The 12,990-nt window shown below is 49.9% G+C and overlaps 2 protein-coding genes across 3 annotated transcripts in view; both read left to right on the top strand.

Moving 5' to 3' along the window:
* Positions 1 to 10,022, top strand: part of PUSL1 (pseudouridine synthase like 1) — a 44,935-nt gene extending 34,913 nt beyond the window's left edge. For both annotated transcript variants that reach the window (XM_035118015.2, XM_060276201.1), the window contains exons 7-9: positions 5,074 to 5,236; positions 7,043 to 8,441; positions 9,890 to 10,022. In XM_035118015.2, the coding sequence (XP_034973906.1) occupies positions 5,074 to 5,236; positions 7,043 to 7,086 (207 nt within the window). In that variant the 3' untranslated portion in view covers positions 7,087 to 8,441; positions 9,890 to 10,022. The remainder of the gene's footprint in view (positions 1 to 5,073; positions 5,237 to 7,042; positions 8,442 to 9,889) is intronic.
* Positions 10,023 to 10,090: 68 nt separating this feature from the next.
* LOC118086422 (lysophosphatidic acid receptor 6-like) lies at positions 10,091 to 12,554 on the top strand. The gene has a single exon (XM_035118013.2). The coding sequence runs from the start codon at positions 10,102 to 10,104 to the stop codon at positions 11,182 to 11,184; it is 1,083 nt and encodes a 360-aa protein (XP_034973904.1). The 5' UTR covers positions 10,091 to 10,101; the 3' UTR covers positions 11,185 to 12,554.
* The last annotated feature ends 436 nt before the right edge of the window (positions 12,555 to 12,990 follow it).

Here is a 12,990-nt window from a genome sequence, read left to right as displayed (position 1 = left end):
GGCGCAGGGTTCGAATTGCAGGGCCCAGGTGCAAAATCTTCTTTCGAGGCAAGTGCCTATGCAACACTGTCTCATACCCTCATCCAACGAAGAGCTGAGATTTATTTCACTCTTTAAATGGAACATCTACTGGATCAGAATCTCAAGGAAACTGACTCAGTCTTCTCACTGCCACCCCCCTCTGGTTTTATGCCCACACTGTGGCATGTCAGTACTTGGTGAACGGGCATCAGTGTTTGCCCTTGGTTAGATAAAGTACTGATCCAAAGCACCCTAGGCAGGAAACAGCAGGTCCACACTATGTATTTAAAGTGCATTTGACACACATTTAAACAGTTCCCCAAAGAATCCTGGGAACTGTAGTTTAAGGGCACTGGGAATTGTGGCTCTGTAAGGAGGAAAGTACTTTGAGTGGGAGCCATGTGCTTTAAATGCATGATGCAGAGAGAGAGAGAGAGAGAGAGAGAGAGAGAGAGAGAGAGAGAGAGAGAGAGAGAGAGAGAGGAGAAAGATTTAAATGGGAAATGTTGCATAGAAGCATCAACGTGTAGGAGGGCAGTGCCCTCTGGTGGTGAATGCTAGAAGTGCTGTTTGTGTTGTCCTGTGGCTCCCTCAAGAACCCTGCATTATTCGTGGAGAGGGGAACCTCTGGCCTTCCAGATGTTGCTGGACTCCAGCTGTTAATCATCCCAGAAGCTGGGACTGCTGAGAGCTGCAGTCAAGTATCTTTCCTACCTGGTCCTTTTGGCCAGAGATGTCAGGGATTGAACCTGCGTGTCACTGAGCTGCAGTTACTCCTGGGGAACATAGGAATCTGCCTTACACTGGCTCATCTAGCTCAGTCTCATCTGTGCCAACCTTGGGGAAAGGCTGTGGCTCAGCGGCAGAGCATCTGTTTTGATTGCTAAGGTCCCAGGTTCAGTCCCAGCTGGGAGAGACTCCCTGCCTTGAAAACTCTGGAGAGCTGCTGCCAATCAGTGTAAACAATACTGAGCTTAGATGGGCCAGTTGTTTGATTCAGTAATAAACCAGCTTCCAATGTTCCTACGGCCACCTCCAGGGGTTTTCCCCCAGCCCTTCCTAAAGATGTGGTGGGTTGAAACTTAGGCATGCAGCACAGATGCTCCACCCACTGAGCAACATAGCCCCTTCCTCCTTTAATTGCTAGGAATTTATGCGCATAGCCTCAGATCTGGCATGCTCCCCCGGGAAGCTATATTTACACTAGGTCAGAACATTTGTCCCCATGTACCCCATATCATCTACTCTGACTGGCAGCAGCTGTGTGGGAGTCTTCCCCAGCCCTACCCGGAGTGTCTTGAGCTCTTCTGCATGCAAAAGGGCCTGCTCTTCTTCCGCCAACCGCTGTCCCCTCCTTGAACTTTTGGGGCGCTATAATTTGGTGGCGGCAGTTGGGGTTTTACATTTATAAAGGAAATGGTTAGTTACTGGCTGCTCTGGGCGGCCTTCCCAGGGTGGGAGAGCAGAGTATATAAAGCCCCTGCAAATACACCAAAACTTGCAACCTCCTGAAGGGTCCAGAAAGCTGCCGTCTCGCACATTTCCACAGCCTGCATCTGAATGTGGGCAGCTGCAAGGGAGGCAGATGGAACCACATCCTTTTCCTTCCAAGTTGTTATCTCATAGAGGGGCGGCTGCTATTTTTGGTTTGTCTGAGGTGTTGTTCTTGTTCCACACCTTCATTTCCACCTCCACAGTCTTCCTCATTCATTCATTCATTCATTCATAGGTTCATAACCCTTTCCTCCAAGGTGGCCCACGCAGAACCACCACCTTGTTCCCCGTTATCCTCACAACAACCCTGTGAGGTAGGGTAGGCTGAGAGGCAATGACTGGCCCCATGGTCACCCCCGCGAGCCTCATGGCTGAGTGGGGATTTGAACCTTGGTCTCCCAGGTCCCAGTCCGACAGGTCTCCCCCCCTTCCCTGGGAATGGCACCAAACCAACCGTGATGTAGTGGTTTCCGTCTCCTGGGTCCAAGAATCGCCCAATCAGCACAAAAGGAAAAGTTTTCGGCCACTGAGAAGAAGTCTTCCCACGTTTTGGGCTGATTGGAGCCAATCAGAGTGAAAGGAGGCGAGTCAGCCATCGAGGATTGGCTGCTAGGGTCCCTCTGGAGAAGGCGTGCAGGAAGAACGCCCAGGAGTATGCATGCCCCAAAGCTCAGCATTTAGGAACACTGAAAGCACAAAAGGCTTTGGTTTCAAGGGAGTGGGGGGGCAAGTTCTGTTGCATGCAGTGGACCTTCGAGGAAGACACAACTTGTAAGTTGCTGTGAAAGAAGATATTGGAGACCTCCAAATCATTTGCCCACAAAAAAATAGTAGATGTAGCTGAAAGGCAACACGTGGAGATAGGCACTGATTGTTGGAATGTATCCATTATTATTATTATTATTATTATTATTATTATTATTATTATTATTATTATTTCATGATTATAAAATCACTGTATAATCTTTGAAGGGCGTATATGGCTGTGACTATCAGGAAGGGACCCTGTGCTTTGCCACGGCACTGCTGCAAGTCATAGAATAAGAGAATTGTAGAGTTGGAAGGGACCCTGAGGATCATCTAGTCCAGGCATCCCCAAACTCCGGCCCTCCAGATGTTTTGGACTACAATTCCCATCTTCCGCGACCACTGGTCCTGTTAGCTAGGGATCATGGGAGTTGTATGCCAAAACATCTGGAGGGCCGCAGTTTGGGGATGCCTGATCTAGTCCAACCCCCTGCTGTCCCATATAGGGATCGAACCTGCAAACATGGCATTATCAGCACCACGCTCTGACCAACAGAGCTATCAATTGTTCCAAACTCCAACGAGACAGTTGCCAAGTCTAGGAAGAAATGTGGGAAGCTGTCTCTTGCTTTCATTATTACTTCTTTTATTAGCTTTATTTTCTCCTGCCCTTGTTCCCAGAGGCGGCCAGGGCAGGCAGGCGACATCAAAACGTTTAAGCAGTCCCAACTCAAAATGAAATAAAAACCTCTTTAGAAACTACCTAAGCATCTAAAAGCATTGCCCTTGTACTTGTGGCTGCCAAGGTTGCCACAGCCCTTATAGGGGACAGGAATGCCCTAGGAGTCGGTGATGAGGCAGACAGATGCACCACACTAGTGTTGCCTACACTGGCTGGCAGCGCCTCTCCACGTTCTTAGACAGGGAGGCATTCCCAGCCCTACCTGGAGATGGTGGGGGTTGAATCTGGGATCCTCTGCCAAGCAGATAACTGAGCCACGACCCTTCCCTCCTTTACCCATCAGACATCCTGCTGCGGGGAAATGGGGGGGGGGAGCCCAGCATTTTGGCTCTGCATGTGGTCCACCCACAGGAGTCTGCAAGAACAGAAGTCGGTATTCACCAGAGGTATTCACACGCTCACTCACCTCCGCCCTCTCGCCAAAAGGAAAGAGAGCAGTGAACTAAAGTTTCCTTTCTGAAACCAACAGGCTCGTGCTGCTGGGTTCTTTGGCCCACGCGACCCTTTTATAAAAGCAGCTCTGCTGGGTCGGAGGAAAAGGCCTGTTTGTTTCAAGTTTTTCCTCCCAAGGGGCTCAAGATGGGGACTCTGTCGTTCTTCCCCACCCCCTGCCAAGCCTCACGACAAGCCTGCGAGGTGGGCCAGTCTGAAAGGTAGTGGCCTGGCCAAGGTCACCCACTGAGCTTCTACGGCTGAGCAAGAACTGTAAAAGGGAACAAAGCCCACAAACAGCCCCTGGAAGCAATGGCTTTGACCATTTTCTGTCCCTAGCAGTAGCTGCTCAGGGCAGATTCTCCTACTGAACACAGAGGTTTTATTTAACCACCTGTCTTGAATCTGACCCCTCCTAGACTAGAGAGACAAATGCAGAAAACTGCTCCGAAGCATATTCGGAACTGGCAAGCTAGACCCAATGGAGGCAGCTGGTTTGGTGTCGTCTAGCTCTCTTAATTGTTAGAAGCTTATTTTCTTTTTTTATGCAATGGGACAATGTTGACATTTGTTTTAGTGTTTGTTGTATTACCACCGCCATTCTTCAAGTTTTTTTTATTATTACTTACTGGGGAGATGGGGAGCCTACAGCCCTCCCAATGGGGCTAGGTTGGCTGGGGTTGATAGCGTCTGGCGACCTAGAGGTTTGTCATTATTAGAGGGAGGGGGGATCCTAAGAAATCGAGAACTTAGCCCCCCCCCCCAAAAAAAGGTCTGAATTGTGCAAGTCAATAAAATGCACATTCCATTATGCACAGCGTTCCATTGGCTATTCATGCCTATTCACTTCCATGGCTTTTGCTGATTAATATCCTAAAAGGTAAAGATGAAGGGACCCCTGACCATTAGGTCCAGTCGTGACCGACTCTGGGGTTGCGGCGCTCATCTCGCATTATTGGCTGAGGGAGCCGGTGTATAGCTTCCAGGTCATGTGGCCAGCATGACAAAGCCGCTTCTGGCAAACTAGAGCAGCACACAAAAACGCTGTTTACCTTCCCGCCGGAGCAGTACCTATTTATCTACTTGCACTTTGATGTGCCTTCGAACTGCTAGGTTGGCAGGAGCTGGGACTGAGCAACGGGAGCTCACCCCTTCACAGGGATTCGAACCGCCGACCTTCTGATCAGCAAGCCCTAGGCTCTGTGGTTTAACCCACAGCGCCACCTGCATCCCTTAATCTCCTACAGCCCTTTAAATATAACTGGGGGAAGGGTGTGTGTGTTATTGTTCCGTTGTTTTGGTTTTTATTATTTTCTGTGTTTTATCTTGTTTTTTTATTCTGTGAACTCCCCTGAAATCTTTTGATGAAGGGCAGTAGGTCTAGCCACTCCAACCAGGTCTAATGTTGGATACAACCCCGAGGCAGACCCATTGAAGTGAATGGACAGAACTATCTTAAGCCCATTGATTTAAGTGGCTCTGCTTGGACAAGCACTGACAATGGATTCAATCTATCTAGTGGGTTGACTCTTGACTTAGAAGGGATGCAGCCCCTGGATTTGCCCTAATGGGTACAGGTTGTGGGACTCATCTGACGCCGCATTGATTTTTGACCCTCCCCTTCCTTCCCTTGCCAGGTGCGGAGAATGGTTGGCGTCTTGGTGGCCGTCGGCCAGGGGCGCCTCGAACCCCGTCACGTGCAAAGGCTTTTGGAGATCAGGGACCTGATGGCTTACCCCAATAACACCATTGCGCCGCCCGATGGACTCTTCCTCAAAGATGTGGAGTACTGTGAAGCTGGTTAGTTTGGGAACCCCCACTTGCTTCTGGGGTGCAGAGGGGGGGATCCTTGGCTTAGTAGCCTTGCCTGCAGAAGGTCCCAGGCTCAACCCTCAGCATCCCAGACCCTGTGCAGACTTGTCTAAAGCGCAGGCAGATGAATCGAAAGCCACAAGTTTGCCCCAGTCTGAAGTGGTCCAGCTTAGGGGCCGATAGAGCACTTCAGCCAAGAAGTAGTTCCTGCGGGTGCTGTTTATCACCCCACTTTGTTGGAGAACTGGTGTTTGTAGGGTGCAAGGAATTCTTAAAAGTTTGGATTTTTATGAGGAATTCTTTGTGTTCTGAAGGTTCTGTGGTGTGACTTAACAGGGCAAAGTCAATAGGCTATTGAATGTGTTGCTTTCAGTGACACTTCCCCCTCCTTTAAGACTGTCAGCCCACCCAAGAGACATAGGCAGGATCTACAGGGGAGTTTCAGGCAGGCATTTAAGCCGTGCCAGCCAAACATCTGGTGGTGTGCAAGGCGGAAAATCCAAACTGTTTTTGTTCTCTGTTGTGGTGTCAGGGTGATAAATTGGATTTTAATTATCACAAGCTGCAATTGGCCTGCATTTGAAGGACGTGGGGCAGAGATCCGCTTCCATGAAATAAAAATCTCCCATTAAAAAGGATCAGGTTGCAGAGGAGAGAGAGACCTCTCTGCCCAAGACCCTGGAAAGCAGCTGCCAGTCATTAGGTTATATGGAAACTTTGTTTCACCTGGTATATAAGGAAGCTTCGGTCTCCATATCTCAGAAAGGGTATTATGAAGCTGGGGAGGAGAAACCAAACCATCAGTTGGTGGCGGCAATACTTCTGAATGCCAGTTGCTTTTCGTCACAGGAGGGGAGAGGAGTGCCCTAGAGGAAAGCTAAAACATTTCAAGATTTTTAACTTAGGAGAAAAGATGGAAATGTTGAAGAAAGATTAAAAATGTCTGCATTGTGTGGAAAATATGGATAGAGGGAATCTTCCTTTCTCTCTTTGGCCCCAGCTTGCACCAGTGGTACCTCGGTTTAAGGACACAATTGGTTCCTGAAGCGTACTTAACCTGAAGCGAACCTTCCCACTGAAAGTAATGGAAAGTGGATTAATCCGTTTCAGACGGTCCACGGAGTACTTAAACTGAAGCGTACTTAACCTGAAGCGAACTTTCCCCTTGAAAGTACTGGAAAGTGGATTCATCCATTCCAGACAGGTCCGCGGAGTACTTAAACTGAAAGTACTCAAACTGAAGCGTATTTAAACCGAGGTATGACTACATTTAAAGCAGTGCCAAACCCATTTTTAAAAGATGTTTAAATTCTTTTTTATTTGTTTAGATCATACTGCTTTAAAGAGTCCTCGCTTCCCCCAAAGAATCCTGGAAACTGTAGTTTGTTAAGGGTGCTGAAGAGATGTAGCTCCCGGGGGGTAGGGGGTGGTAGGGGGTCTCCTAAGAATTCCCAGAGTTCCGTGAGGAGAATTAAGCCACTCTGAGAACTGTAGCTCTGCTTCTTTTGTTGCTGTTTTGAAAACAAGGCTGGTGGGAAAATATGCTTGAAGACTGGTTGTGATTTGCAAACTTAGGGTGCATTTGTATAGAACTTTGAACCTCTTCCTGGGCATCTAGTTGTAATAAGGTCAGTATCCTCACCTCTCATGTTGCAGATGGGGGAGGCTGGAGGCTTGCCTATTGCTATCAAGCAAGTTCGTGGCAGAGCTGAGATTCGAACTGTGGACTCTTCCCAGAGCCATCAAGTTACACCAGACTTAAGGTCTTTCTGTCCCCTCTTCTTCTCTTTGCAGACTTGGAGATCAGCGAAACGGAAGCAGAATGGCAGCCTAACTGAACTCCCCATGACTGGAACAGAGAGAGGTCAGGGGAGGAGAGCACCCTCTTTCCTGTTATATGGCCACATGTCTTTAAACCTATTCACATACATACTTGGAACATTCTTCAATATCCCATCCCTACAAAACAAACTATATCCAGACATTTGGGGTGGGGTGTGTGCTTAGGGTGCAATTACATTTGAACCAGGATTTGAACCCAAAGCTCTTGAACTGCAACCTCAGGCTGTTTTATGCTGTGTAAGACAGAACATGGCATCCTGAGAATCTCTGCTTAATTCTTTTAGAACAACACACTAGTCCCTAGTGATAAGCTTGCAAACACAGGACAGGGCTGTCTTGGTAACAGGAGGCAGACTGGGCCTTGCCTGGCCAGTGAGGTCTTGATGCAGCAGAGTGGCTTCAGTTTCGGGGTTAAGCTCTGCCTCTGCCAGGAACTCACTAGGGGGTCCTTTTCGGCAGTCATTCACTTCAAAGCCTTTTGTGCCTCATCTGCAGAACTGATGTGATCCTTACTGGCCTACCTTAGAGCGCCATTATGAGGATTACAGCAAGATAGCATGCGTGAAGCCATGTGGGTGCCACATAAAAGGGCTATACAGTATGTTGATTTTGATTGTGCAAAATAAGCAGCTACTGTTAGCAGCTTGCAGAAATTGTTTTTTGTACCCTGTTTTGTGGACTACATTTCCTGATCATCCTTTGCGTAGAAGATTGGGGGAGAAGAGATTGCCAAATTAGTTCAGCTATGTTAGATATTCTTAGTAATAGTTTAAGTTAGATAAACTAGATTAGATAAGGTGAAGCTTCCAGTTAGAAACTCAGCACTAGCGGTTTGTGTTATCTGCAGTCCCAATTCCTGGTTTGCACAATGGGTGGCCTGTTGACCCAAATGCAACCTGCTTGTAGCCTACTAATAGCCCACCATGGGCTTAGTCAATCTCAGCTTTTGGGTTTCTGAGAACTGCAAAACTGATTGGAAAGAGTGTGTGTGCTTGTTTTTAAACGCCTGGCAGGCCCCAGCCAAGATCTAAGGGAGCTGCATTCAGCCCAGCAGCTTTGACCGAGGTGCCCTAATCTGAAGAGGCACCACTGCGCCTTTGGGGGGGGGCAGCTGCCCACACTGCAGGCTGCTTTTGACTCCGCTCTCCACTTCCTGTGACTTTTCAAGATGAAACAGAGAGTAGGTGGAACTTTCTTTTTATCTTCCCCTTTGCAAAAATGCGGAGGTGCCGACTGCTCCTCTCCATCTGAGGTTCAAGAGGAGGTGTGGAGTTAGAAGAAGCCTTCAGAGAGGAAACAGTCCTTGGTGGTACAACAGCTGAAGACTGGCAGCCCAGGATAAAACGGACTGGTAAGTTGTCATCCCCTCCCCCCCTTCACCCACCTGATGGGTTGCTTCATAAAGTAGGTGGATAGAGATGGTGATGCATTAATGAAATGCAAGGGTGGACTCTCCATAGATGTGGTGAGCTCTTCTTCCTTGGAGTTTTTTAAACATAGGTTTGATGACCCTCTGCAAGGGATTCTGAAGCTGTAATTCATAGAACTCCACAGCTCTGTGATTCTATGTTCAGGTTTGCAGTCACTCTTCCATCACCTCTCAAAAAAAAAAAAACCAACCCCCACCCAGTCAACATTCTGTAACTATTGAGCATCTTCAGTCCTTATCCACCTCCATCGTTCTGCCCGGACACTGAGGTCCAGCTCCGAGGGCCTTCTGGCGGTTCCCTCACTACGAGAAGCCAAGTTACAGGGAACCAGGCAGAGGGCCTTCTCGGTAGTGGCACCCACCCTGTGGAATGCCCTCCCACTAGAGGTCAAAGAGAACAACAATTACCAGACCTTTAGAAGGCATCTCAAGGCAGCCCTGTTTAGGGAAGCTTTTAATATTTAATGGATTTCTGTATTTTAATGTTTGATGGATTTCTGTATTTTAGAATTTCTGTTTTGTTGGAAGCCGCCCAGAGTGGCTGGGGGAACCCGGCCAGATGGGCGGGGTATAAATAATAAATTATTATTATTATTATTATTATTATTCAACTGTTTGGGGAGTTAGGAAGATAGGAAGCTGCCTTATGCAGTCAGACCATGGGTCCAGCTGGCTCAGTATTGTCTACACTGGGTGGCAGCAGCTCTCAAGGGTTTCATGCAGGGAATTTTCCCCAGCCCTACTTCAAGATGCTGTTGGGGATTGAGGCTGGGACTTTCTGCATACAGGGCAGGCCCTACACCACTTTGCCCCTTAGGTTCTTGTCCCCTTCCTTGGTGGTCTAATCTTGGGGCCCCCATATGCCTGCTGATAGCTCCCCTTATGGGTGAGGCCGTTTTGTCTGTGTTTAAGAGATTCTCACCCACTGAACACCAGAACTAGAAGGAATGATCAGCACGGCCCCTGTTTGATCAGAATGAGGCTTCATCTAGCAGTCTTCAGCTTACAACTGCATCCAGCTGTGTAATGATAAGTTCGTGGGGGAGAAGGCAATCAAACGCTACCAGCCACAATGGCTGCACTGTACCTCCACTGATGGAGGAAGTAATGCTTCTGAATGGCAGTTGCTGCAAACTACAGGAGCGGAGAGTCGTGCTCAGTTCCCGTTTGCAGGCTCCCCAGAGGCATCTGGTGGGCCTCTGAAAGCAGGATGCTGGACTAGGTGGGCTTTTGACCTGATCAAGCTCTCCTTACATTCTTATTCTGTAAAACTGAGATTGCAGCACAGCGCCCAAGGAGCTTAGATTGATGCAAAGGTGTGGCCCTCTCTCTTGACAATGTCTTAATGTTCTCTCTCTATGCTTTAACAGTTTTGTTCTTCGCTGGGTCAGCTCTGCTCACAGACAAAAAGCTTGCACCTCTTTAGCCCACCGCGAAGAGTGAGACCTCCTTAACTCCAGCTACCCACTAAAGACCCAAGGCTCTGACTTTGAACAGCGTGCCGCCTTGGGAAATGTGAAGGCAGAGGGACTGCTGATCTCTAGGAAAAGGAGACACTTCCTCAGCTTAAAAAAAAAGAGAGATGAATAACACAACTATCGTTGACGAGACCATTGCCAGCGCCAGTTTAGAGGAATGCGTCTTCCAAGCAGACTTTCAGTATTCCTTCTTCACGATTGTCTACAGTACGGTCTTTGTCCTGGGGCTCCTGGGGAATGGGGCTGCCTTGCATCTCCTGACCTGCCAGGCGATCAGCTTGCCTCGCTCCTACGTCTACCTGGTCAACTTAGCCATAGTGGACACCCTGTTTGTCTGTGTCCTGCCTTTCAAGATCCATTACCACCTCAACCGGAACAACTGGATTTTTGGGGACATTGCCTGCCGGCTGACAGGGAGCATGTACTTCCTCAACATCTACCTCAGCATTGCCTTCTTCACCTGCATCTGCCTTGACCGCTACGTGGCCGTTTTGCACCCTTTTGTGTACATCAGGATCAAGGGCACCCACTACGGGCTGGTGGCTGCGGTCCTCTGGGTGACGGCGGTGAGCATCGCTGCCCCGCTGGTCCTCGGGGGCCCACTCAACTTCAACCGGAGCAATGCGACCGTCTGCTTTGAGAGTTTTGGGTTGGAAGAGTGGACCGGGCGCATGATGCCCTACAACGTCTGCGCGCTGATATTTGGCTTTGTGGTCCCTTTCGGGGTCATCCTGATCAGCTACCCTCTGATCGCCCGGCGCATCTCTCGCATCCCCCGCAGCGCCCGCAAGAGGAAGGCCCTGGGCACCATCTACCTCATCCTCTTCATCTGCGCCACCTGCTTCCTCCCATACCACCTCACCCACCTGCTGCACTTCCTCATGCGGGTTGGGCTGATCAGGGACTGCCGCTTTGCCGTTGTCATATACAGGATGCGCCGCATCACTCTGGCCTCGGTCAGCTTCAACTGCTGCCTGAACCCCATCTTGTACTACTTCACCTCAGCCAGCCGACAGTGCCGCTGGAGAGTTCCCTTCAGGACCAGGGCCACGAAAGTCTACACCATCTGTGGTGGTCGAGGCGACGCTTGCGCCCCTGCCAACCTACGCATTGCCGGACCAAGGTGGGGGGAAAGGAGGCAGCAGGTTCAGATGATTTCGGTGAGAAACCCAAGGAATTTTAACTGAAACTGTAGATCAGGGGTCCCCAGACTTACCGCGCGGTGGGCCGGAGTGCAGGGGAGTGTGCGCCTGTGCGCATGCGCACACGCACACGGGCGGGGAAAAAATCGCCGAAAATCGCTTGTGTGCATGCGTATGGGCCTCCCCCGACCCGGAAGTGCACCAGAAATGACCTCTTCCAGGTCGGGAGAGGCCCATACGCATGCGCACAAAGGATTTTCGGCGATTGTTTGCCGATTTTTTAGATCGTCGCTGCGCCGCGCGCCGTGAGAGCGGGCGGCGACAGCGGGCGGCGGGGGTCGTCGCGGGCCGGATTGGAAGGCCGATTGGGCCGCATCCGGCCCGGGGGCCGTAGTTTGGGGATCCCTGCTGTAGATGGCTTTGTGCAGGAGGGGTTAGCGTTATGTACCCTTAAGATTTTTGAAAGGGGCTGCAGCAGGGTGGAGGGACCACATTTCCCAGATTTTGTCCTTCTGCCACCCACCCAAGACCCCCGAGAGAGATTATTAGTAATGTTGTGTTTCTGCAGGAGCACAGAATGCGATACCAGATGCAGAATACATGCCCCATGATTTTATATTTTCAAAAGGGCACGTTTCTAGTCCTTTCGGCTGTGTTGATAATGCTTCCAAGTGGGTCGGCAATGTTGACTAAAATTGCAAAGGCCAGACTGCTTTGGCTGGAGCTGAATAAGGGTCTTGCCTTGGAATGGGGATCCTGTGCCACCCCACCGGCTGTTGCTGAACTGCACCTCCCATCAGTCCTAGCAAGCACTGCCCAATGGAGCAGGGATAGGGGCAGGAGAGGTGTGGTTTGGCAATACCTGGAGGGCCAAACTGCCCCACACCTGTCTTGCTCCTCTACCATAGCTTTGCAAAATGAAAAAGGAAGACACACTTTTTTACGCTTCCTGTGTATGGACAGGGCTTGGAGTTGGGTGTGTTTGCTTTTGAACATGGGCATATGTACCCACTTCTGTTTTTAATATAGACCAGACATTAAACTGGTGAAGGCTGATCCATTAGGTCGAATGGGGAACTGATACACAAAGCTCAGTTTTCTCTCAGCCAGCCCCCACCTGCCTGTGAACATTTTCCTCCAGAGTCTCAAATCCTTCTTGGGGGCTGCTCAGAAAAGGCAGCTAGTTGGCCACTGTGAGAACAGGATGCCAGGCTCTGATGAGCACTGGCCTGATGGAGCAGATTGCTATGGTGCCCCTGATCCTTTTTCCTTAAAGTGGGAGATGCCTGCGACAGGAGATGCCACCTCCTCTGCCCGTGAAGCAGGTGCTCTACCATCAAACAGCACTCCCTTCCCCATCACAAGGCAAGAGCTCACATAAATGAATCCGAAGGTGAGTAGCCTGGGTGATGCTGTGTGAGTCATTATCTGAAACCAAGTTTGCCATTCACAGCGTGGCTCCCTGGCTGCTGCCAGCTCAGCGCTCCTCGCTCCCTTGTGCTGTCCTGGTGGCAGCTGGGGAGCCATTATGTATTGGCAACTCAAAATTGCCTTCACCTGAATAGGCAGGAGGCATCTTTCCTCCTGGAGCAATAACTGCTCTGGGAGGAAAACAGCAGCCTGCAGGCGCCTTCGCATTGCGGCTTCCTTGAACTACTCAGCTTGGAAGAGAAGCCTCCCATCCCCCAAATGAGTGAGCACCGATGCTTCTCCTGCTTGCACGTTGGAGAGACATCCAGGTCCACCCCACCCCAGCTGAGCAGTTGAAGGAAGCCACTGCTAGGACATGTATATTGGCTGCTTCTTCCTCCCCTAAGGTGGGGAGGAAGAAATAGCCGAAATACATTCCAG

This window comes from Zootoca vivipara, chromosome 6 (assembly GCF_963506605.1).
Source record: "Zootoca vivipara chromosome 6, rZooViv1.1, whole genome shotgun sequence".
Classification (NCBI taxonomy): domain Eukaryota; kingdom Metazoa; phylum Chordata; class Lepidosauria; order Squamata; family Lacertidae; genus Zootoca; species Zootoca vivipara.
The sequence above is the reverse complement of the archived record's forward strand: the minus strand, read 5'-3'. Positions and strand labels throughout refer to the sequence as shown.